The 27,277-nt window shown below is 34.7% G+C and overlaps 1 protein-coding gene across 1 annotated transcript in view; it reads right to left on the bottom strand.

The window, feature by feature from the left end:
* Window positions 1-27,277, bottom strand: part of CCDC178 (coiled-coil domain containing 178) — a 374,413-nt gene that overhangs the window by 275,419 nt on the left and 71,717 nt on the right. The window contains exons 10-12 of the mRNA XM_052660209.1: window positions 18,344-18,439; window positions 18,059-18,195; window positions 9,030-9,213 (exon numbers count right to left, since the gene is read on the bottom strand). Of these exons, the coding sequence (XP_052516169.1) occupies window positions 9,030-9,213; window positions 18,059-18,195; window positions 18,344-18,439 (417 nt within the window). The remainder of the gene's footprint in view (window positions 1-9,029; window positions 9,214-18,058; window positions 18,196-18,343; window positions 18,440-27,277) is intronic.

The raw sequence follows: 27,277 nt of genomic DNA, 5'->3' as shown, positions 1-27,277 counted from the left end.
TACTCATATATTTAACTATTACTCTATTACCTAGAAATCTGTGTATTTAAATTTTCCCACTGTATGTTAACTATGTACTCAAGTTTCCATAAAAATTTACTGAGTACTTACTTTTTTCTAAGTATTATTAGACCTAGGGATGCAGCAGTGTACAAAATAGACAATAATTCTTGTCCCCCTGTAACGTATTTTCTGGCAGTTATTATGTAATTAATCATAAACACTTTCAAATTGTATCTATATAGACTGAAGCGACTTAGCAGCAGCAGCTTCTGTTTATCTTTGTTATCTGGTGATTTTAAGTCCTATATTTATAAATAATGTTAACGAATTATAGATTATGAATACACTTTAAATTCTTTACTTATTATTGATAAATTAACTTTTCAGAAAGGTTCTATTAATTTATACTGAGCTGGATACTCCAGCAGCTTATGAGAGTCGCTATACTGATATGTCTTTGCCTTTATCAAATATTAGTTTATTTATGTAAAATTGGCATCACATGTTCTTTTTTCACAAAATCACTGTGAGAGTGGAAGATAATGCATACAAAGTAGTAGACTGAAGGAGATATTCACATTAAGCATTCAACAAATAGATTACTTTCAATATGTTACTTAGAATCTACACATTCATCAGGAGACAGACAGACTTGAGTTAAATGTTCAAGTCAATTATTGAAGACTGTATTATCCTAAAAAGTGAAAGTAGCCCTATTCTATGAAGTATCTTTTAAGTTGTTTATCCGTAATATTTTTGAAAATATATCATCTGTCAGGCTCCAAAATGCTTTATATTCAATATTATTCATTTATCACACAAGGCACAATGTAAGTATTGTTATACACATTTAAGAGATGAAAAACCTAGGCTCAATATGGCTAAGCAATATTTTCAAAATAAATACTTAGCAGAACAGGAATTTAAATTATGAAACATTTGACTCCAAAACCTATACTCTTTCAACAAAATCACATATCCCTTTGAAAAGAGAGAAAAAGAAACAAAATTCACAGATTTAAATGGAAATACTAAAGAACTAATTCATCACCTCTTGTTTGGCAAACAAAGCTCTAATCCAGTAGAATAGGAATGGAAGTTATGTTTTCATATAGTTTTTGCAACAAGTCAAATAAAGTTTAATTTTGTTCTCAAGTGTTTGTGCCACCAATATGCTTTATTTATATAATACCTCTCAGGTCTATTTACTACTCCCATGTACATTTGTCAGGAAAATAAACTGGTACTTAACTAAGGGAACACCTAGTTGCCTTTTGAAGGACTTGAGCCTTAACATACCTTCACTCTATTTCTCTTTTATTTGTACCGTAAAACTTTTCCCCAGTAAACATGTACCACTAATTGGATGTCCCAATATTACAATTAATGACTTCCTTTCATTCAACTTTGCTGAAGTATTCCTCCTCTGAATGTAGTAGAGAAGAATCTTAGTGAACTAAAATCCAGTGGGACAAAAGAAAAAGAAAATACGGATGAGAGAGATAAAGAAGAGTGACTATGCTATCAATTTAAAGCACAAGTGACTCTGAGCTTGTAGGTTACTTAAAACAGAGGGACACATGAAACTTTAGAGCATGCTTAATTAATAATAAGAGATTAATAATTAATAATAATAATAAAATTTATATCAAGAAAAATTTTCTCTTAGTTCTGAAATCTAAAGTAAACTAGGTGCATTGATTTTTGAACATTTTGAACAGTATGACCACTTCTCTCACTAGTGCGAAAAACCTAAGTACCAATGGTCAACTTTGAACATACTTTTACCAGCCTTTGTTAAAAGCCAAGGACATAGTATCAGTTCATAACTCAATAGAGGCAGTAGCAGATGGTGAAAAGTAATATCCTCTAGATTTTAATGAGACATAAACCCTCAAGAATCTTGATGAAAAAATATCAGAATATTCATTATATAATCATTTTATAAACACCATCATGTCTTCTGTCCATTTTTTTATTTGTTTGCCTTGTTTTTTAATATTGAGTTGCATGAGCTGTTTGTATATTTTGGAGATTAATCCCTTGTCAGCTACTTCATTTGCAAATATTCTCCAAATCTAAAGGTTATCTTTTCATCTTGTTTATGGCTTCCTCTGCTGTGCAAAATCTTTTAAGTTTAATTAGGCCTCATTCATTTATTTTTATTTTCATTACTCCAGGAGATGAGTCAAAAAGATTTTGCTGCAATTTATGTCCAAGAGTGTTCTGAATATGTTTTCTTCTAAGAGGTTTATAGTGTCTGGCCTTATATTTAGGTCTTTATTCCACTTTGAGTTTATTTTTCTGTATGGTGTTAGAGAGTGTTCTAACATCATTCTTTTTACATGTAGCTGTCCAGTCCTCCCAGAATCCCTCATTGAAGAGACTGTCTCTTCTCCACTGTAGACATTTCTCCCAAAACATGACATACAGAGGGCCAACAAACATATGAAAGATCCTCAACATCACTGATTAAAAATTAGAGAAATGAAAATCAAAACTACAATGAGGTAACACCTCACAACAGTCAGAAGAGCCATCATCAAAGAATCTACAAACAATAAGCACTGGAGAGAAGTATGGAGAAAAGGGACCCTCTTACAATGTTGCTGGGAATGTAAATTGGTACAGTCACTATGGAGAACAGTACAGAGGTTCTTATAAAACTAAAAACAGAGCTACCATATGACCCAACAAATGCACTCCTGGGCATATACCCAGAGAAAACTATAATTCAGAAAGATACAAGCATGCCAGTGTTCACTGAAGCACTGTTTACAATAGCTTGGACATGGAAGCAACCTAAATGTCCATCAACAAAAGAATGGATAAATCTGTACACACACACATAAACACACACACACTGGAATATTACTCAGCCATAAAAAGGAATGAACTGATGCCATCTGCAGAGATGTGGATGGACCCAGAGACTGTCATGCTGTGTGAAGTCAGAAAGAGAAAAAAAAATATTATATAATATCGCATATATGTGAAATCTAGAAAAATGATACAGATGAATTTATTTGCAAAGCAGAAATAGAGACACAGATATAGAGAACAAATGTATGGATACCAAGGGGGACGGGGTGGTGGGAGATTGGGATTGACATATATAGATAGCTAATGAGAACCTACTGTATCGCATAAGGAACTCTCTACTCAGTACTCTGTGATGACCTGCATTGGAAGGAAATCCAAAAAAGAAGGGTTGTATTATACATATAGCTGATCACTTTGCTGTACAGCAGAAATTAACACAAGATTGTAAAGCAACTATATTCCAATGAAAATAAATTTAATAATTGCAAAAAAAAACCCATCAGTCTTATCTGGAATTAGGAATAGAAGCTGTATAGTGCACAAATCAAATTTTGGCTTATTAAAGCTCTGTTCTGTTCATTGAAATGGACTTGCTCAGTAGGTTCTGACTTTTACTTTAGTCAAATAAAAGGTCTATAAGCTTTGATTCAGAAATGAACAAATAGCTGAAGCGAGAGCCAAGATTTTTCTCTAAAAAAGTTCTGGGTTGCTTGAAATATTTGGGGGAAAAAAAAAACTCAAGAAAACTAGCAAACTTCTAAACTATAAAGTTATAGACCATATTACTGTGGCCTAGAACAGTCTAAGGACATAACACATTGTCTTTTTCACATAGCATTAAAAATGACACTTAAAAAACACTACTCAGCCATGAAAAAGAATGACATAATACTATTTGCAGAAACATGGATGGACCTAGAGATTAAATACTAAGTGAAATAAGTCAAACAGAGAAAGACAAATTCCATATGATATCACTTATATGTATAATCTAAAATATGACACAAATGAACTCGTTCATGAACCAGAACAGACTCAGAAAACAAACTTATCATTACCAGAAGGGGACGGAGGTGGGGAGGGGTGAATTAGGAGTTTGGGGGTGGCAGATACAAACTACTGTGTATAAACAGATAAAGATCATACTGTATAGCACAGGGAACTATATTTAGTATCCTCTACTAAACTACACAAGCTGGAATCAAGATTGCCGGGAGTAATATCAATCATCTCAGATATGCAGATGACACCACCCTTATGGCAGAAAGTGAAGAAGAACTAAAAAGCCTCTTGATGAAAGTGAAAGAGGAGAGTGAAAAAGTTGGCTTAAGCTCAACATTCAGAAAACGAAGATCATGGCATCTTGTCCCATCACTTCATGGGAAATAGATGGGGAAAGAGTGGAACAGTGTCAGACTTTATTTTGGGGGGCTCCAAGATCACTGCAGACGGTGACTGCAGCCATGAAATTAAAAGACACTTACTCCCTGGAAGGAAAGTTATGACCAACCTAGATAGCATATTCAAAAGCAGAGACATTACGTTGCCGACTAAGGTCCGTCTAGTCAAGGCTATGGTTTTTCCTGTGGTCATGTATGAATGTGAGAGTTGGGCTGTGAAGAAAGCTGAGTGCTGAAGAATTGATGCTTTTGAACTGTGGTGTTGGAGAAGACTCTTGAGAGTCCCTTGGACTGGAAGGAGATCCACCCAGTCCATCCTAAAGGAGATGAGTCCTGGGTGTTCACTGGAAGGACTGATGCTAAAGCTGAAACTCCAGTACTCTGGCCACCTCATGCAAAGAGTTGACTCATTGGAAAAGACTCTGATGCTGGGAGGGATTGGAGGCAGGAGGAGAAGGGGACGACCAAGGATGAGATGGTTGGATGGCATCACCGTCTCGTTGGACATGAGTTTGAATGAACTCTGGGAGTTGGTGATGGACAGGGAGGCCTGGCGTGCTGTGATTCATGGGGTCAAAAAGAGTCGGACACAACTGAGCAACTGAACTGAACTGAACTGAACTAAACTACAATGAAAAGTAATGTGAAAAAGAATATATATATCCATGAAGTACATTACTGTACAAGAAACTAGCACAACATTGTAAATCAATTATACTTCAATTTAAAAAAAGAAAAAATAACCATTAAACATCTAAATTTTTGAAACAGAATCATATAATATCTGTGATCAGACTACAATGGAATTAAACTAGAAATCAGTAACAGAAAGATAACCAGAAAATTCCAAAATATGTAGAGACTAAACACATTTTTAAATAATACATAGTCAAAGAATCAACTGCAAAAGATTTTAAAATATTTTGAGCTAAATAAAAATGAGGATGTAATTTACCAAAATTTGTGATACTCAGTAAAAGCAGTACTTAAGAAGGAAAATCACAGCACTTAATACATATATCAGAAAATAAGAAAGATCTAAAATCAAAAACCTAGGTTTCCACCTTAGAAACTGATAAAAACAACAGCAAATTAAATACAAAATATGCAGAAGAAAAGAATGAAAAAAGAGACATCACTACAAATCCCATGTACATTGTAAGGATAATAAAGGAACACTGAAAAATTATTTGCTTAAAAATTACATAGCCTAAATAATCACCAATTCCTTGAGAGGCACAATCTTCCAAAATTCACAGAAGAAACAGATGATCCAACCACTCTGGAAGACGTTTTGGTCTGAGACAAAACTATATTCTTAGTGTAAGATCCAGCAATCACATTACTTGGTATTTACGCAAAGGAGTTGGAAACACAGATCCACAAAAACACCTGCACACGATATTTATAGTGACTTTATTAATAGCTGCCAATACTTGGAAGCAACTCAGATACTTATCAATAGATGAATGGATAAACTGTGGCATCCAGACAGTAGCGTATTATTCAGTGCTAAAAAGAAATGAGCTATTATATGCATGAAAACACACAGAAAAACCTTAAATGCATATTAGTAAATGAAAGAAATCTATCTGAAAAGGCTATCTATTGCATGATCTCAACTATAGGACAATGTCGAAAAGGTGAAAGTATGGAGTAAAAGATCAGTGGTTGCCATGGTTTTGGGAGAGGAATGAAGAGGAGGAACATGCAAGATTTTTAGGGCAGTTAAAATACTCTGTCCTTCAACTCAATTTTGCTGTGACCCTAATGCCATCCGAAAAAATCCAAAGTCTTAATAATGATCCCTGCTATGATTATTTTGAATTTTTGAACCTAACTGAATTTTTGTTGTTCGGAGTGTATCTTTAGTTAGTATCCAATTGACTAGTTTATTCCAAGATCACCATCAGAAGATCTTGTCCCCAAAGTCACCACAGCTACCTAAAAGCCATGCTACTTTGGAAAATCACTCTACAATAAGTGTATTAATAACTCCAAAGTGAGCATATTAAAAACAACCACACAGAATTATGAATGTTAAATTACTTAACTTGTATAAAGAGACCTGGATGTAATAAGCTTGCAGAACACTCTGTCACCCTTTCTACTGCCATCCTTCTTTTCTACTAAGTTTCCACTTAGTTCTAACACTATAAGTTTATCCTGGAATCAGAGTGGCTTCATATTTTACTTTTGTACCAAAATCCCAATATGTCCGAACAAAAAGCCCTGCAAATTCCTGCAGCAAGAAATCTTCTTCTGAAGTGTTAAGAATTTCTTAACATCTGATGAGAGCTTTCAAGATTTATTTTTTACAGTATCACATTCTCCAGATAACACTGGATGATTTTCTGGTCACACCATAATTGAACACATTTTTTCCTTTTATTGATTCATCTCCCATCACTATTAGCTAATTTTATCCTAGGACTTGGCTAATCACGTCTTTTCTGAATAGACCAGTTATTAGGATTGAATGTATGGAAATACTGTGGCAAATCATTCCAGAAACTTCTGGGTATTTTGATTGTTCAAAGTTGCTTCTAGTCTAAGTTGCCTAAAACTTATTGGGGCATTTTATGATACATTTGAAAAAGAAAATTCAGAAAGTCTACTTCTTAGACATTGCTGCTGCTGCTGCTGCTAAGTCGCTTCAGTTGTGTCCGACTCTGTGCGACCCCATAGACGGCAGCCTACCAGGCTCCCCCGTCAAGGTTATTTTTCAAATCTAGCTCAGAGGTGGTAATTAATTTCTGGAAGACACATACTAAGGACTAATTTCAGGCCAGGATCAACAAACACACAAAATTCTCTGCAAGGAAAACATGATGCCCTGACTCAGAAAATTATATAGAATTTCTTTAATTAGTCAATGAAATACAGTCGGTCATTACAAAGGGAGAAATTATAAAAAATGAATTACTACAAATACAAATTATCTAAAAACTATCTATAAATTTACTTTTAAGTTATCACCATTCTGACACATAAATACAGCACAGAAATTTAGTGTCCTATATATATTCAATTTAGAGATTAGCAGATATGTTTAACAATAGGGAGTATTTACTGAATGGGGTAATTTCATTCTGTTACTTCCTTCTAGGTATCTCTCAGCTACCACAGTGTGATAAAGAATCTGGTGAACAACTTCTTCAATTCTGCATGATCTAGCCAGAGAGACACTTTGCCTTGGCAAAGCAAGTACAGTGGAATCAAATCAAATTTGCACTTAACCTACAAATTGTAGTTTATGGCATCAGGAAAATTTAGAAAAAAATAAACAGTTCAATACAACATCCTTCTTAATAAATGAGTGCCTCAGATTAGTGAAGCAATACATGTGAAGAGTTAAAGTAGGTTGTGACAGCTATGGGACAAAATACATGAATGATATTAAGGGTTTCCTGTCACCTGAAAAAAATAAAACATTGTTAAATGGCCAAATCAGTGCATGACATGTTCACTGACAGTTTCAATGAAGAAATTAATCGATGGCCATAGATATACACATATTAATGAAAAATTAAATTATAAATTACATAATCATTGCCATATTTCTAAAATAATTTTGAGATTAATTTTTGCTAAACATAATTTTTATTATACTAATTTTGGAATATATAAGATACAAGAATCCCATTCAATAAATAACCCATGGGAAGAGACACAGGCGCAACACACCAAGTCAGCCAGACAGCTGGTCTCAGTGTGGGAAGAAAACCCTGATCTTTCAATACAGAACCACTTATGGGAAGGCAATCTACATGTCCTAAGGTTAGACAGCACAAGACAAAGTCTTCACTGAAAATAGTTCTACTACAGGGCCTGGACAGAAATGTAGATTCTACATGTTTCAGATACTTGTATAACCAAAATCTTTAATTAAAAAAAGAATGCCGTGGGACTTCCCTGGTGGTTCAGTGTTTAAGAATTTTCCCGCCAATGCAGGGGACACAGGTTCAACTCCTGGTCCGGGAACTAAGATCCCACATGACGCAGGGCAACTTAGCCCACATGCACCACAACTACTGAAGCCTGTGCTCCCTAGAGCCCATGTTCTGCAACAAGAGAAGTTTCCACAATGAGAAGCCCAAGCACTGCCACCAGCGAGTAGCCCCTGCTCACCATGACTACAGAAAGTCTGCTCACAGCAACAAAGACCCAGAACAGCCACCCGCCCCCCCGCAAAATGTCAAAGATGGGAGAGGTCTGGATGTGATGTGTGATGGACAAAAGCAGCCTGTTAAAGTGGTCCTTCAGGTGTGGTAATGAAGCTGACTTTGGTAGTCTCTATTTCAAGTGGCAGGGAGTGGCTATTTGTCATCTCTCTCACTTAGGAGTGAATTTGAGGTCTATAAGCAGTTGTTTTCACAGCGCTGTGGTCAACTAATTGCTTGGTACTCTGGAAGCTAATAACTTGCAGGTCTAATGTAGGTACTCCCTGGTATGGGTTCGAGGGCACTTTCCATCATCCCTTCTTCCTGCCAGAGACAGGAACTATTTTACATGTTAGATATGTAGGAGGAGACAACCAAGCATCACTCTCTTCTGGTGATCCAGGTAGTTTAAGGTTGGTGATAGAAACGAGCAGGCACAAGTGTTGATTAGCTACATTGAGCCCTATTTCTCTTCTATTAAGGCCGACCTCTAAAGAAAAATTGGTTTTTCTTCTGATTTATAGGAGTGACTTTTCTGAAAAAAACTATCATAGCTTAAATTAAAATCTATCAATATTAAATCAATAAAGTCCAGGCTCATTACACTTTTCATAACTAACAAGAACACAGAGATACAAACCTTGAATTTTCTTCTCACTTCTGCTACTTTCTGTTCTAACTCCTCTGTTTTAAATTTGGTTAGGTGAAAAACAGCACCGATGTTATAAGCTTCCTTGTATAGTTGTTTAAGAAACTCTTCATTTTTTGACCTCATTTTCAAAAGAGATTGGATTTCGGACTCAAGCTCTGATTTTTTCCTTATACTGTAAAAAAAAAAAAGCATAAATATTGATATGATTATTCCAAAAGAGGATCTATTGAGGCAAATATACTTAATAATGATAAAAGGGAATAAAATCGCATTTTATGTTGCCAAAAATACGAAATAACCATAGACTTAATCTAAACTAAGAGAAAAATACATTCCAAAATTCCATTTCTTTTTCTGCTTCTCCTGATGGCTACTTCTAAGTGTGAAGCTGTGCTCAATATCATGAGAAAAAGCATATTAATAAGAAAGGCTTGGCAAACCAAGATGCTCAAATTTCAGAGCACTATTTTCCTTCTATAGCCACCCATCCTTTCTTTTTTTTTTTTTCTTTTTTTTTTAGTTTTTTATTTTTTTTTAATTTTAAAATCTTTAATTCTTACATGTGTTCCCAAACATGAACCCCCCTCCCACCTCCCTCCCCATAACATCTCTGTGGGTCATCCCCATGCACCAGCCCCAAGCATGCTGTATCCTGCGTCAGACATAGACTGGCGATTCAATTCTTACATGATAGTATACATGTTAGAATGCCATTCTCCCAAATCATCCCACCCTCTCCCTCTCCCTCTGAGTCCAAAAGTCCGTTATAGACAGCTGTGTCTTTTTTCCTGTCTTGCATACAGGGTCGTCATTGCCATCTTTCTAAATTCCATATATATGTGTTAGTATACTGTATTGGTGTTTTTCTTTCTGGCTTACTTCACTCTGTATAATCGGATCCAATTTCATCCATCTCATCAGAACTGATTTTCTAATCCTACATAACATTGCTACTAAGAATAATAAAATAAAAGAAAAATTCAGCCCATGAAAAAGAGAAACAACAAAACTCAACAAAAGAAAACAACTAAAACTCTCAAAAAGAAAACCGATAGCTAAGGGAAAGGAGTTGGTAGGGAAAAAAAAGAAGGTAAGACATTAATATCACTAAGATTCTCAAAGACACAGAGAAATACAAGATTCTATGGCACACTAGCTGTCCATATTAGCTCTCCATACTAGTTGTCCACAGACTGGTTGTCCATTAGGTTCTATGGCAGTTACTGCCCACACTGGGTACTGTCTTTGTTCCAAATATAAATCACTGAGGCATACAATATAAGAAAATACAAAAAGTATATATAGTTACACTCACAAATGAGCTAACCATGTTTGTAGAATAGAAATGGAACTGGAAAGCAAAGCAGCAGTTAGGGCCTTAAGAATAGTCACTACAAAAGAAACAAAAAATGTAACTATGTGAGGTCATTGATGTGTGTTAATTATTTCTCAAAGGATATATATGTCAAATCATTACATTTCATGCTTTTAATGTACACAATTTTGTCATCTGTACCTCAGTAACACTGAAAAACATTTAAATAAAATGATAGGAGGTGTATATAACAAAATTTTATGTGAAAAATTTCCAGTACTGAAAACCAGGATGGGTCATTAAATTGAAAAGTCCCATTTAGTACTAAACTGGATATATTAGACACCTAGAAACACACCCCCACGTAGATGTGCAACAGTGAAATTTCAGAACTCTGAAAATAGGAAGAGAAAATTCTAAACTTGCCAGAGAGAAAAAAACAGATTATCTACAAAGAAATGACATCCAAATATCATCAGATGTCTTATCAAGCAAAACTAAATGAAATACAGGTAAGCTCAGATTTAATGTAAAACATGATGATTATAATTAATAGTAAAAACAATACTGTATTAAATACAGGAAATTTGCTAAGACTGTATATCTCAAGTGCCAGTATCTTGGTCTGGATAATTCCAGAAACTATATAATCCATGGGGTTGCAAAGAGTCGGACACAACTGACCTTCACTTTCACACTACATGCATACACACAAAAGGTAACTGCATGAGATGATGTCTTAATTAGCTTGATTGGGATCATCATTTCACTATGTGCATTCAAATCATCATGATATACACCTTACACATGTACAATAGTTTAAAGATTAAATGAAAGAATAAAATGAATAATACTTTCAAACTAATGAGAAAAAATGACTTCAGATCTAGAATACGATACCTTGAGAAAATCCTTGTTTGAATGAATATGGATTGAATAGAAAATGAGGTGTGAGTTTATGGAAACAGCAGTGTCTATTTAAATAAGATTTTTCTCACAAAGAATGGAAGGGCATTTTGGGGATGCAGTGCTCTGCTTTATCTTGTGTTTGTTTCTTCTAAGCTGAGAAATATTATACAATGTTAATAAAGTATTAAAATAGAGAAAAATAATGATTCATGGAAAACAGGAAAAAATTGTGTCAAACCTCTGAGTGCATTAAGCGAGAACAGCATCCATGTGGCAAGTGCATGGGTAGTGAGCACTCCTATACAGAAGCTGCTGCTGCTAAGTTGCTTCAGTCGTATCCGACTCTGTGCGACCCCACAGATGGCAGCCCACCAGGCTCCCTTGTCCCTGGGATTCTCCAGGCAAGAACACTGGAGTGGGTTGCCATTTCCTTCTCCAATGGATGCAAGTGAAAAATGAAAGTGAAGTCGCTCAGTCGTGTCCGACTCCTTGAGACCCCATGGACTGCAGCCTACCAGGCTCCTCTGTCCATGGGATTTTCCAGCAAGAGTACTGGAATGGGGTGCCATTGCCTTTTCCGCCTATACAGAAGAGTCTTCCATTATTGTATCAGAATGTGTGAAGACAGATGCAAATAGGTTGGTAAGAGAAAAGGTAATTCCCATTTAATTGCATGTATGTTCTTTATGAATTACAATGGGGGATTATTAGCTTAAAATGAGGGTGATGTGCATATTAGGATTGAGTCAAATGAGAGGATATGAAACAGTTGTCAGAAAAACTGAAGTGTCTAGAAATTTCTTGGCATGTTAAATTTTGCTTGACACTTATAGCCATAGAATTTAAGTTTTACTCAAGGGCAAATGTATTCCAATGTTCAGTTCAGTTCAGTTCAGTTCAGCCGCTCAGTCGTGTCCGACTCTTTGCGACCTCATGTATTGCAGCACGCCAGGCCTCCCTGTCCATCACCAACTCCCGGAGTTCACTCAGACTCACGTTCATCGAGTTGGTGATGCCATCCAGCCATCTCATCCTTGGTCGTCCCCTTCTCCTCCTGCCCCCAATCCCTCCCAGCATCAGAGTCTTTTCCAATGAGTCAACTCTTCGCATGAGGTGCCAAAGTACTGGAGTTTCAGTTTTAGCATCAGTCCTTCCAAAGAAATCCCAGGGTTGATCTCCTTCAGAATGGACTGCTTGGATCTCCTTGCAGTCCAAGGGACTTAATGAAGCTTAAATATGAAGGCTTCTAACTGACCCCTACCCCTTAAAAAGTCCTTTGAGTGCCCCTAATGGTATTTTTACATGGTCATATGTTTTTGTTAAGTTTGTAAAAATGAGATATTCTAACCACAATTTATTAATACTGTTTTCTCTATTTTTCTTTTTCTAATATAATTTATCTTCTGTCAAGCAACATTAAAATGGCTATGGGCACTCTGTATTATAATTTTATGCTCCTTCTTTCCTAAAGAGGCTTCGCCTTCTATAACCTTTGAAAGTGAAAGTGAAAGTGAAGTTGCTCAGTCGTGTCCAACTCTTTGCAACCCCATGGACTGTAGCCTAATAGGCTCCTCCATACATGAGATTTTCCAGGCAAGACTACTGGAGTGGGTTGTCATTTTCTTCTCCTGTATAACCTTTTAGGGTCCACCAAACCAGTATCCACCCACGATGACAGTAATTAGCACAGTTGTGTTTTCTTAGCCACAATCAACTGTTAGGATCTTGGTTTAGTCCAAAGATGTACTTTCAGGTCATAAAAACAAAGTTTTGGAAGTTATTTTAAATGAATGCTTATTTTGATTATAAATAGGCTGTATAAAAAAGGAAGGAAGAGAAGAAGGGGATATACAAATACACTAGGGATGAGAGACTAATCATCATAAAGGATTATATAATTGCTGCAGCAACAGTAGTACGAGAGGAAGTAAGCTAGAGAGAGAGGTTCTGCTTGTCACGGAGTGGATTTTTAAAATCAAGAGCAGTAGGTAACTCCAGTGTTGGAAATGACAAGATGGTTCATGTGAGGTAGAAGACAAGATGGTTAGGAATCTGGACGTCTAAGAACTGAGAATCCAATTCTAGTATGTACTTTAATAGAGACCAAATTCAGACTTTGATTGCTTCTGAAGAGGGAGAGAACAGAAACAGGAAGGGCTATTTACTTGCAAGATTTCAATCCCTTTAAAAAAAATCTAAAGTAGGCTAATGCATCTCTGAGTAGTTAATTTTGAATAGGGCATATACCATTTTCTCTTTTAATATCTGAAAACTTAAAAAAAAAAGAAAAACCAAAATAGTTTAAGCATTTTCATTCAAAAGTTTGCTGCTAAATGCTGAAAAAATCACATTCTATATCTATACTCCTAAGAAGTAACTCAGATTAATAGGCTGATAAAATACAGCTACACGAGTATGAAAAACATAGTACCCTGTGAATTCATTCTAAGTATTCCAGGCTATTCAACAACTTCAATCACATTCTAACTGCTATCTCTGCAAATAAATTACCATCCTGTTAACTCTTGATAAACATATTTCATAAAATATATCAATTTGTCTTTATAGTGTTCATTAGCCTTTTTGCTCATTTCCCTCAATGATCAATCCCATCTTTGGATCACTGCAGTTACAGAGGCATTTTCTTGCTTGAGGTATGGTAGAGCATTAGAAGTAGGTATTTAGAATATTTTACAGAGCTTAAATGTAAGAAAATGGCTATATAGAAATTCATACCACACAGTTAACTTCAGCAAACTAAATCCAAACGAATCAACTTCAAGTCATCTTAAGCAAGTTCATTTCCTTGACATACGTTGCTGAAGCCTATCATGTGAATAAGCAATCAAGTAAAATTATTTGCTCACATCAAAAGACCCAAATACAAAGGGTCCATTGTAAGTGGATGCTGGTTTATTTGAAAGACAAAATTATTTAACTATGCACTGCTACTCCAAGGTAAGTAATCATATACCATCATCATCACCAAAAGGTCTTGCAGGTATTTGTTATACACAGAGTACTGAACAAAGTTTGTTGAAAATTGCATCTATCTTTTAATATTTCCATTTAAAATGGACTATATAGGAACAACAGACAATATACTTAATTAATTATTTAATTTATATCTTCATGTTAGCATAGGTGCATAGTAGAACAAGTTCATGTACTGCTCAGCTTCAATAAGTGGTAGTCTGGAAAGCAGTTTTAGAGAGGTGTTAGGAACTTCAAGTATCAGAGCCAATCTTCTCCTATAAATCTATTTAACATTGGTAAACAGCAATGATGCTAAGAAATATTTCTAAACAAAAAAATCATATATATTTAAAATAAGGCATAAAAATAAAACCCCCAAATTAGAGTAATTCTCACAAAAATTAAGGTTCACCCATATAATAGACTTTTGTATAGATATTTAGATATTTAAATGATGTATTTGAAATCTGTATAACAATATGACAAAAATGATGGAAATAAAATCAGAACACACAGTTTCATCCAGAAAGAAATAGCAATACATTTACAGTGATTACTTCTATTGACATGATTTTAGGTTTTCAGTCTGTTTTTGTACATTTTACATTTTCTTTTCTACACTAAATATGCATTACAATCAAGCTGCTAAAAAGATCATACAAGGTGCTTTCACTCTGAATGCCCTGGAAATTTGATAAAATGGAGCTTTGAATATCACAGTTGAGGAAATTTTTTTAAAAAAAGTCTTGGGCATAGTCAAGGAAACAAACTGAAAAGGAGAACCACTCTCAAAAATATAAAGATGCAAATGATTAACAACTTCTCCCTAGGACTCAAAGATTTCCCACAGAAAGTTTCCAAAATAAAATGGACAACTCACATTAAAGACAGCCAAGAACACAAGGGTAAGAGACAGCAAAAGCATCAGCTAGAAGAATAAGAGACAGAAGCAAGTAACAAAATTACACGTATTTACATTATCAGACATAGATTATAAAATAACTACCCATATTATGTTTAAGAGGCAAAAGATAAGCTTTAAATATCTGCAAAAAACAGAATCATAAAATGACTTAGAAGACTTGGAAGTAAAGCAAATGAAATTTGGAAATGAGTAATTATTTTTGCATCTATCTGTCTTAGTAAGAGACTTGCAAAAATAAGAGTATCCTAAGAACTTCTGTGACATATGAACCGCTGATTTAGATGATCACATTTTGCCTCAGTCCTTTGTTTTCTCTTCTTTTGGAACATTACTTAGATACATGGCAGATATGATCTTATCTGCACATCTTTCAATTTCTCTTTCATTCTGCAAACCTTTTACCACTTCTCTCTTCAACCTTGCTTCTTCTCAATCTGCTGCTAAAATCACTGATTTAAGTTTCAGATACAAATTTGAGGAAAGAAATTAGTGACATCTTAAAGTATTATATGAACAAGCATAATGTATACTATGGAAATTCTTCTCTATAACCATGGTTACATTCCCACTTCCTGTGCTAGCGTCCCAAGTGTTCATTATCTCACTTTTTAAGATTAGACTTCCTGCCTGGTTAACATTGGACTCGCCCATATAACTTGTTTTGATCAATGGAATATGAACAGAAGTAAAATTTTTCATCTTTTACGGAAGCTATAGAGCCACTGAGTGATCTCACTAATGCACTTGTGCTACCAAAGCAACATGCCCTAGAAAGATCTGATCCTTCTGGATCTGAGAAGCGGAAATAACATGAAGCACACACAAGCAGACACAGCTCAGCTTCAGTATGAATGACAAATAGACCTTTATACTTGTATACCACTGGGCTGCCAATGCAGGAGACATAAGAGACGTGGGTTTGATCCCTGAGTCAGGAAGATCCCCTGGAGAAGGGCATGGCAACCCACTCCAGTATTCTTGCTTGGAGAATCCCATGGGCAGAGGAGCCTAGCAGCATACAGTCCATAGGGTCACACAGAGTCGGACATTACAAATGATTTAGCATGCATGCACCACTAAGACTTGGCGGATGGTCATTACTGCTGGATAATCTAATGAAGTTAACATTCACACTCTTCCTTTTCTCCAGAGCTGTCTTGTGATTAGCTTACCAACTCTTTAGACTTTTCTTCTCCCCTGGTTCTCTTTTTTAATAAAGTATACAGCTACAATTTTAGGTTATCCTTTTGCTTTCTTTTAAAATAGTGTGTTTAACATACAGATGAATTTTACTAATGGTTTCATTCTATCATCCAAAGATAAAATAAGCACAAAGAAATTGTATCAAACTTCATATACAACTGCCCAGTATCATCATCACCTCTCTCTATTCTTTCCGCTTCCCCTCCTTTCAATAATTAATAATGGATAGCACAGTATGGGGAGAAGGCACTGGCACACCACTCCAGTACTCTCGCCTGGAGAATCCCAGGGATGGAGGAGCCTGGTGGGCTGCAGTCTATGGGGTCTCTGAGTCGGACACGACTGAGCGACTTCCCTTTCACTTTTCCTTTCATGCACTGGAGAAAGAAATGGCAACCCATTCCAGTGTTCTTGCCTGGAGAATCCCAGGGATGGGGGAGCCTGGTGGGCTGCCGTCTATGGGGTCGCAGAGTCGGACATGACTGAAGCGACTTAGCAGCAGCAGCAGCAGCATAGTATGGGTCAGGAACTATGCTTGATGATGAAGATTTAGTGATGAAGAAAAGACGGCCATGGCTTATGTCTTCCCATTTGTTAAGGAAGATGGACATCAGTCAAATATTTACACACAAAAAAACTGCAAATCTGACAAGTGATGTGAAAGAGAAGAGAAAATATGCCATCTACACACATACTAGAGGAACTGGATTTAACCAATCAATGAAAGCTTCCCAGAACTGACTCCCCAGCTGTAATCTTCAGGATAGACAGCAATTTACTAAAGTAGAAGTTAAAGGAAAAACATTTATTGAAAAGAAATTAGCATGAAAACACCTTAGAGGCTGGAGAAAAATAGTAACAAGGAGAAGCTGAAGTAAGGACACTGTATTTGAACCAAATAATAAGGATGAACCTTGTGTTGCAGAACCAGGCATACCTGCCTACTGAGGGACCTTGTGGGATACATTAAGGTGGGACCTTTGTCCCCACACCCTGCTAAAATTAGTGTAAGTATGGAGGAAATGGATAATATTTACATTTAAAAAATAGAAGGAAAAAAGAATGCACTAACCATAATGTAGATAATGTATTAAAAAGGGAACATAGTTACTGCAGGAAAACCAGTGTTGAAAGGGAGCTATGCTCACCACTATACTACCAATGCTACACAAAACCAGTTTTGGAAAACACCATAAGTTCAGTTTGTACCAGAGTTCTGGTGTAGAGCGAAGCAGACAGATTAAAAATTTAGTATTAGTTAACATTTCCTGTTAACATGTTGACTATGAGGGCTGAAATGAAAAGAGGAATCAAGAAAATTCACAGGTTTATGAGCCAAGAAATCAGTTTAGCAGTTTCAGGGAAGAATTGAGTATTGACTGAAGGAGATCATGAGATTGATTAGACATATTTTAAAGTATTTTCGAGTATAAGACAATATGTTAAAAGGAAGTGATATGAATGAATGTAAAACTTCTTATAAGATCATTTTTCCACTGTGTTAATTTTTCTAAAGCTATTCAGAATGATTAAAGAGCAACATTTGGAATAGAAATAAAATGTGAGCTGATCATAAACACAAACACCATCACACCATCCACAAATGAAGGAACACAAGATGAAGTCATTTATCATATTCAACATATTAGATATGTTACATAAGAATGAAAAGCATATTGGTAGTATTACCTGTCATTGATATAACCTAGTACAGTTTCAATATCAGTACTGAGTCTTTTATTTTCTTCCACCAATTGAGAACACGCTATTGAAATATCAGAAAAATCCTTTGCAATATTAGAAAGTTCAGTATCCCATGTTGATTTCTTAAAAAAAAAAAAGAATCATTTATACTTGTTTATGTAACTCAAAAAGAAAAAAATGTGTAATAATGAAATTACTTTTAGTTGTATAAGCTAATAGTTGGGAAAACAGAATGAAGCTCTAGTGGGAAATATGAAAACATCAACTTACCGTGGCATAAAAATTATTAAGTACTTCCAAATATTCACTTTCATAAATTTTTTTCTTCCAGTGTAGTTGATCATAAAGCCTTTTCAAATCATCTAGCTAAAGAAAAAATACATACATACACAAAATAAGTTGTGGTGCTTTCCATTCTTTTGTAAAGTAAGAAATAAATTATCTTTCAAACTAGGCAATTATAGTAACTTAACTATTGATTAAAATATTATAAAATAATGCATGCTGTTTTCATTATGAAAACTGATGTGAGATTCCAAATACAATTTAGCAAGTCTAATAGTGTTAAAATGAATAATTCTTCTTGATAAAATAGAACATATTTTACTTTTAAGAATTGATAAAAATTAGAAAATTTAAATTGCAAATACTGCTATCAACAAATTAAAGAAAAAAATCACATGAATATGGCCAAAATTCCACAAAAAAGCTATCTGACAAACTCACTAGTTTCCATAGTTTTTTACCTAGCAAAAGGAAAACATACCCAAATATAAAGAACCAACACATAATATCAAAATAAAGCATAAAATGCTGAACCCATACCCACTGAACTCAAAAATGAGGCCACAATTATCTTTTATCACTACTGTTATTAATCATGTTTTGTGAAATTTAGCTAAACCCAAGTGGATAAAGAAACCAAATATTACTAGCATAATATTGAATATGAATGTATCTCTTCAATTTTAGATGGTATGATTGAATACCTAGGAAGGTAAAATATTCTATTTAAGACCACAATAAATAAATTTGGGGAAGATAGCATAAGAGAATTAATAGTGTTTACCTACAAAGGTAGTAATATGTTAAAAGCATTATGACAATATTTTAAAACTTTTGTCAAAAACATAATATTTGGAAATAAATTCAACACAAAAGGGAGGACCTATAACACAGCAAACAAAAATTCTTATTTAAAAGCTTGTTGTTATTGTTTAGTCACTACATCATGTCAAGAAAAAATATTTCATAGAAACGTTTAATATACTGTCAGTTATCCCAACATTAATATAGATAAAATAAAAAGGAGTATTTCCTTTGAAACTTCATGGAATGAAATTCATATGGAAGAAATGTATGTGAAGCTAGAGAAGAGGTATCTGAAAAATAAGAATAATATTTGAAACTTGCTACCAGATATTAAAACATCTTATAATACCACTATATTAAAGGAGTATTTATTTTTGGCATTGCAATAAAGAAAGAAGGAAAAACTAGAGCCTCACAATCTGAATTCATTTTTTAAAGTATTTGAATTCAGTGAGAAAGAAGTCATTTAATTAATGGGTTAGAATAATATAGAACTTCTGTTTAAAAGAAAAACAAAAGTGATATTTCTATTTCACATTCAACTGACTTCATAACAGACATAAATTTCAGATGGACAGAAACCTAAACACAAACACAAAACAGTACAAATTAAACAATATGATTCTATTTGCATAATCTTGGACTGAAAGAGAATGTTACCTCGGCAAACAAACCAAGATTTGTGATGTATCCAATGGCATATTTTACAAAAGTTATGTGGCAAAAGATAACATAAACAACACTGACGGAAAAGTTAAGACTGAGAAAATCTGAGATATAGTTAGTCCTCATGAAGGATATCGGTGGATGTGGTGGATTAAAAACATCTGAAAGCTCTTCTCCACAGAGGTAATGAGAAATCTGGCTCAAAAAAAGTCAAAATTGGCTTTTTCAGAATTTTGGAAATTGAATGAAGGCTTGCATCAAATGGGGAGCACCTATTAAGATAAACAGTTTAATCTGAGTAAGAGGTGTGACCTTTGTGCGCTTGAACTCGTCCTAATCCTTCCCTCCAGGTTCATAACAGCCTTGCGTGCTGTTTCTTTCGACTCTGCCCAACTGCATGGACTGTACCTACCAGGCTCCTCTGTGCATGGAATTTTCCAGACAAGAATACTGGAGTGGGTTGCCATTTCTGTCTCCAGGGGATCTTCCTGTCCCAGGGATCGAATTCCGGTCTTCTGCATTTCATGCTTGGTAGGTGGGATTCTTTACCACTGAGTCTGAGTCTATTATATAATGCTGCTGCTAAGTCGCTTCAGTTGTGTCCGACTCTGTGTGACCCCACAGACGGCAGCTCACCAGGCTCCCCCGTCCCTGGGATACTCCAGGCAAGAACACTGGAGTGGGTTGCCATTTCCTTCTCCAATGCAAGAAAGTGAAAAGTGAAAGTGAAGTCGCTCAGTCGTGTCCGACTCTTAGTGACCCCATGGACTGCAGCCCACCAGGCTCCTCCGTCCCTGGGATTCTCCAGGCAAGAGTACTGGAGTGGGGTGCCATTGCCTTCTCCATTATATAATAATAGGCTCATATTAATCTTGAATATCATATTAATCTATTAGGGAGAAGTCCATCAGTTGGGAAGCCACCAAAGGGAGCCACCAGAGCATTTCACTGATCTGGAATGCTTTCAAATCCTCATTCCCACAGAATTGTCATTATCTGACCTATCTGTTAGTTTTCTGTGTGACTCCATTTGCAAGGATGTCTCTATTTTTTTTGATACAGAGCTCTCCCAGTACAAAACGTCTTCCCAGAAAATTTTCTCCTAAGCCATGAATTTTTCACCCAGGAAGACATGAAGTTCTAACTGAATTCACGAGGAGAGTGGAGATTTTAGAAAAGCCCATATTAGAGAAAAATGGTTGATCATCCATTTACAAATCTGAGAGCAGGCATGTGTATCTGGTGGTCTGAACTAATTCAGTGAATAATTTTGACAACTGAATGAAGTACTTCCCCTTTAATCAACACTTTAATCCCTAATCTCTCTTGTAGAGTATTAACATATTAAATTAACACACATCTAGTTTTTCAGATAAGATAATTCAGTATCTAAAAGGTGTAAAGGTCACAACCATAATGTGGAGGAGAAATCTGAGTCCAACACTATGATAGACTAAAACAGCATTCTACATGAATTGCTTTAAAAATTCTCAACCTCATGAGTCATCAGAGAAATGCAAATTTGAAACCACAACAGGATAAATTCAACAAAAGTCTTATAGTTAAAGATAAATAAAAGATAATATTAGATGATGATGCTAATCTGAGGCTGGAATTGTCATACACGGTGGTCTGAGTAGAAAATGTATTACTACTTAGGAAAAAAACTGTAATGATCTATAAAAACTGAATATATGCATCTTTGGACAAGTAATTCTCAATATAAATGAATATATAATTTTAACATGTATTTTGAGGGACTTGGTCTGAAAAACTGCAAGGACTGAACAGCAATAAACTCGAATTGCAGGTTATGAAGAAACTGGACATTAAGTTTAATTTTCAAAAAGTAAAGCCTGAGATATCCACTAAACATCTAGAGGGAGATTGAGTTGGCAATTAGAAATACAAAGCTTATAATAAAAGACTAAGCCCTTGGAATCTCAGATGTTTGGAGTTTGGGGAGATAAAGAGATATGGGTTAAGGAAACTGAGAACAAGCTTCCAGAAAAGTAAGAAGAAACAAGAATAGCGTGTGTTCCAAAAGCCAAGAGAAAAAAGTTTCCAGAGACAAGTGCTACATGTACATTAACTGAAGATAAGAACAATTAATTCAATTAATGGAAATATTTTCATTAAAAAGTGAGCTGTAAAAAGGGCAAAGTGAAAAGTTCTCAGAATTTTGGAAAAAAATATGAAAACATAGGTAAATCAAGTAAGCCTTATCAGAAATATAAGGTATATGGCTTTTACTTGAATTAACATTGTTGCTGCTGCTGCTAAGGCGCTTCAGTCGTGTCCGACTCTGTGCGACCCCATAGACGGCAGCCCATGAGGCTCCCCCGTCCCTGGGATACTCCAGGCAAGAACACTGGAGTGGGTTGCCATTTCCTTCTCCAATGTATGAAAGTGAAAAGTGAAAGTGAAGTCGCTCAGTCGTGTCCGACTCTTAGCGACCCCATGGACTGCGGCCCACGAGGCTCCTCCGTCCATGGGATTTTCCAGGCAAAAGTACTGGAGTGGGGTGCCATTATTTTTCCATTACAATATTTTTGTTAAAATAAGGACTTATATTGATATTTAAAAGTTTTAGAGACATTTATCACAGCTTTGTTTACAATACCTAAAAACTGAAAATATCTTAAATGTCCAATAATAAGAGTCTAAGAAACTCTCAATCATTTAAGTTGTATTTTAATATGATTTGGCAGTAAGTTTTTATATAAGGAGAAATGCCATAATTATTATATGCATATGATAATATCATTTCAAAATATATCATAAGGTCTGTCTACATAAAACAAAATATTAACAGTGACTACATTTAAATAGTAAGATCATAGATCAGTAATTTCTGCTCCTCACATGAGTGCATTCTAAACTTTAAAGGATAAACATTAAGTATTCGTGCCATTTAAAAAGTGTATAAAATAATTTAAGATAATAGTTTGTGTAATGAATTCCACCAGATTTTATGAGGATCATAAAGAAGAAAATAGGATCCATTAGTAGCAATTACAGTGCAGTGTAATGGTGAAAGCCTGACTGGGAATCATCTAAAGTGGGAATGTAAGGAGAGAAATAGAAACAATGAGCACAGAAAATCCTTTCAAGGGCTTTTCCTGCAAAGTACAACAAGAAATGCAACGTAGCTTACAGTAAGATTTAAAAACAAAAACATGAAGCATTCAAAACAGGGAGGGAGAAAGTAAAAATAAAGAGAATAAGCCTAAAGAAATAAAAAGAAAACTATAACTACAGAAACATACATTACTATTTCAGAAGCTGGCAGATTGTAGAATTGCTAATCCAAGAGTCACCTCTACTTTTTAATTCAGTTTTTAAAAATTTGAAGAATCTCATTTAGAAAGGGAAAAATACACATATAATTAAAAATAAGAGATGAGTATAAAAGAGCATTTTATAAAATGTTATATTAGATTTGAAAATTTTAATCCACTTTGATTATTTCTAGGTCCATCAAAAATTATAGAGATATCAAGGGGGAATATATATCCTAATAAAACTAATCATGACAAAGTAAAACAACTGTCCATAAAAATAAAGCAATAATTCAAACAATTAAAAAAATAAAAACAATGATCATTTTTCACCGAGGTATCCTATTAAAGTTTTTTAAGAAAAAGTTTACTTAAATCTATATTAATTCTCCAGGTAATAAGAAAGGAAGAAAAGCTTCACAATTCATTTAAAAAGCCAGCATAATCCTAATAAGAAAATCTGTCAAATACAGCACAAATTAAGAACACTGAAATACAGACTGATTTATGAATATGGATGTAAAATCCAAAATAAAATAATTACAAATCAAACTCAGCAGTAAATTAAAAGAACAATAAACCATAACCAAGTAGAGTTCACCCCAGGAATTTTAAAATGGTTTTATTTTAATATAATACATTGTTTCAATAGGTCAAATGAGAAACCATTTAAAGTCATCTTCAGAGATGCTTACAAAGTATTCTGTGTAAGTAATCATCTATTCCTGATAGATTTTATAACCTGAGAATACTTTTAAAATCTTTAAAATGATAGCAAGCATATGTTTGAAATCAATATTTAGATAACATGAACCATTTCTCTAAAATAAAAATTGAAATAAAGAAAGCCAAATTCATAGATGTTACTTAATATTTTATACATATGCTATACAATAAAATAAAGAGATTAAAATCTATGGCTAAAAAACTAGCAATGTGTAATTTTATACAGTATCACATTTTGTCCATATAACTCATAAAAACTATAGAATAAAACAATAATAAAAAATTGTATTGCAGTTTCACTGTAACACAACTTTGTTTGTATGAGAAAAATCATTCAGCTTCTTTTCTTCTTAAAGCTCTTTTTTAAAAATTATTTTTTAGATTTTATGTTTTGGCCCTACCACATGAAATGAGGAATTTTAGTTCACTTACTAGAGCTAGAACCCGTGTACCCCTGCCGTGGAAGCAGGGTCCACACCCCTGGACCATCAGGGAAGTCCCACTTAGCTTTTTTAGACTGGTTTCCTATTTAGTAAATTAATAGCATCAATAACAATTGCTGCCTTATTTGTAATACAAAATTATTTAATTTGAAAGATTTTGAGAAAAAACATTAATCAAAAGGTATACTGTAATAGGTATTTTTTGGTATTTGGATTTGTGCTTATATTACCCTAGATCAATAATTTAGCAATAAATATTAAATTTATACTAAAAAGACAACATCTAAAAATATAAAAATATCACATACACAAAAGTAATTCACTTATTTACAACCTTTATCTGTAAAGTATATTAGAAATTAAATTTTTGTACAGCTATAATTGTTCAATAAAATATGAAAATCACAAAGAATTTATGTATCTTTGAAAGGTATTATTTTGTATTACTTTATTAAGTTCATTTTGGATAAAATGAACTGTAGATGGCTGTTTCTTTAATACTACGAGAAACAAAGAATTGCAGATAATGGTATTAACAGAGATTCCTGAGCTATGGGAGAGGTAGACTTCAAAGACAACATTGGGAAAAGTCATAGAAAAGCAGCTTTATTTTTACATTTAAGATGAATTTGATCTTGACAACTTTTTTAAAGTACTTAACCAATTTTTAAATGGTTTCTACTTTATAGGAGCTATTGTTTGTAGAAATGAGAAGGGAAAAATCTGTTTTCCTAGATACAGTGACAATACAAATACAGAAAAGTATACATTAATGAAGCAAAGATTCTAAATTGAAAGCATGATATGCCCTGAAATATTAAAAGATCAGTTAGCTTGTATGTGCAATTAGGCAGCACAAATCTTTTATTTTTCTCTAGAACTAAAAGTACCGATTGCATACCAAAAAACAATGCCTGGAAGTGATGCACAACATTGCTTTTAATTGAGTGTTTAATATGCCCACTTTGAAAATACAGCTCAAAAGTTTTTTATAATGAGCAAAACACAGAAAAAATGTATCTAAACTTCATCATGCTCTCATCAGCTCTATAAAATATGATAGTTCACAAATGATTTCTATAATTGAAAAACATTACTAACCTTGTAAATACATTCATAATATCTCATCAAAATAATATTATGTTATGAAGGACCAGACTTGCCATTTTTAGAAATGATAAAAAAAAGTTATTTTAGGTTTAGTGAATAAATTTCCCCTCTTTGACAATATTTTATTAACAGTGACATTTTTATGAATGATAAATTTCAACATGATTAGACAACTGAGCTCATAACTATTTGAAAACACTATATTTTATTTCAGTGTCTGCACTCTACTACATTCTACCTCATCAAGTGTTATCTAGACTCACAAGGTAAAGTGATTTTTCCTCAATTTCCAAGAATCTGTCTCCTTTCATGTTGAAGTTTAAAATGAGAGGATTCAGTCAGACAGCAGTAGGATTGAGAGGATGAGAAGAGTTAAACATTGACACTTCACCTGCCTCCTTAGAAATCTGTATGCAGATCAAGAAGTAAGCTAGAACTGGATATGAACAACGAACTGGTTTAAAATCAGGAAGGAATACATCAAGGCTGTATATTATCACTCTGCTTACTTAACGTATATGCAGAGTACATCATGTGAAGTGCAGGGCTAGATGAAGCTCAGTTTGGAATCAAGACTGCCAGAAGAAACATCAATAACAGATGTTCAGATATGCAGATGTTGCCACCCTAATGGCAGAAAGTGAAGAGAAACTAAAGACCCTCTTGATGAAGGTGAAAAGGAGACTGAAAACTTTGGCTTAAAACTCAGCATTCAAAAAACTAAGATCATGGCATCTGGTCCCATCACTTCATGGCAAATAGATGGGGGAAACAATGGAAACAGTGACAGACTTTATTCTCTTGGGCTCCCAAATAACTGAAGATGGTGACTGCAGCGATGAAATTAAAAGATGCTTGCTCCTTGAAAGAAAAGCTATGACCAACCTAGACAATATATTAAAAAGCAGAGACATTACTTTGCTGACAAAGGTCCATCTAGTTAAAGCTATGGCTTTTCCAGCAGTCATGTATGGATGTGAGAGCTAAACTATAAAGAAAGCTGAGCAGCAAAGAATTGATGCTTTTGAACTGTGGTTTTGGAGAAGACTCTTGAGAGTCCCTTGGCAAATAGATGGGGAAAAAGTAGAAACAGTGACAGATTTCATTTTCTTGGCTCCAAAATCACTGTGGACAGTAACTGCAGTCAGGGAATTAAAAGATGCTTGCTCCTTGGAAGAAAGGCTACGACAAATCAAGACAGTGTATTAAAAATCCCATGATATCACTTTGTCAACAAAAATCCATATAGTCAAAGCCATGGTTTTTGCAGTAATCATGCATGGATATGAGAGTTGGACCATAAAGAAGGCTGAGCACTGAATCATTGATGCGTTCAAACTAGGGTACTGGAGAAGACTCTTGAGAGCCCCTTGGACAGCAAGGAGATCAAACCAGTCAATCCTACAGGAAATCAACTTTGAATATTCCCTGGAATATTCAAAATATTCCCTGGAAAATTCCCTGGAAGGATTGACGCTGAAGCTCCAATACTTTGACTACCTAATCGGAAGAGCTGACTCACTGGAAAAGACCCTGATGCTGGGAAAGATTGAGGGCAGGATGAAAAGGGGGCAACAGAGAATGAGGTTGGTTGATGGCATCACCAACTCAAGGGATGTGAGTGTGAGCAAACTTGGGAGATGGTGAAGGACAGGGAAGCCTAGTGTGCTGCAGCCCATGAGTTCACAGTGTGGTTCTAAATCTACCTATTTTAGATCAGTTTCTTCCAACTCCCTCATCCCATCTCATCTCTTTTGACACTTCAGTCCAGTGTGTTTCAGTGTTTTCAGGCTTGCTTATTTCTGGATTATTTTACATTGCCTATGCAGTGGTGTAAATTACTCCAATTTTAATTCAGGTGCATATTCCCTACACTGCATAAATAA

The sequence above is a fragment of the Budorcas taxicolor genome, chromosome 22, assembly GCF_023091745.1.
Source record: "Budorcas taxicolor isolate Tak-1 chromosome 22, Takin1.1, whole genome shotgun sequence".
NCBI classification, from domain to species: domain Eukaryota; kingdom Metazoa; phylum Chordata; class Mammalia; order Artiodactyla; family Bovidae; genus Budorcas; species Budorcas taxicolor.
Note: the sequence above shows the minus strand (reverse complement) of the source record. Positions and strands in the feature narration are given on the sequence as shown.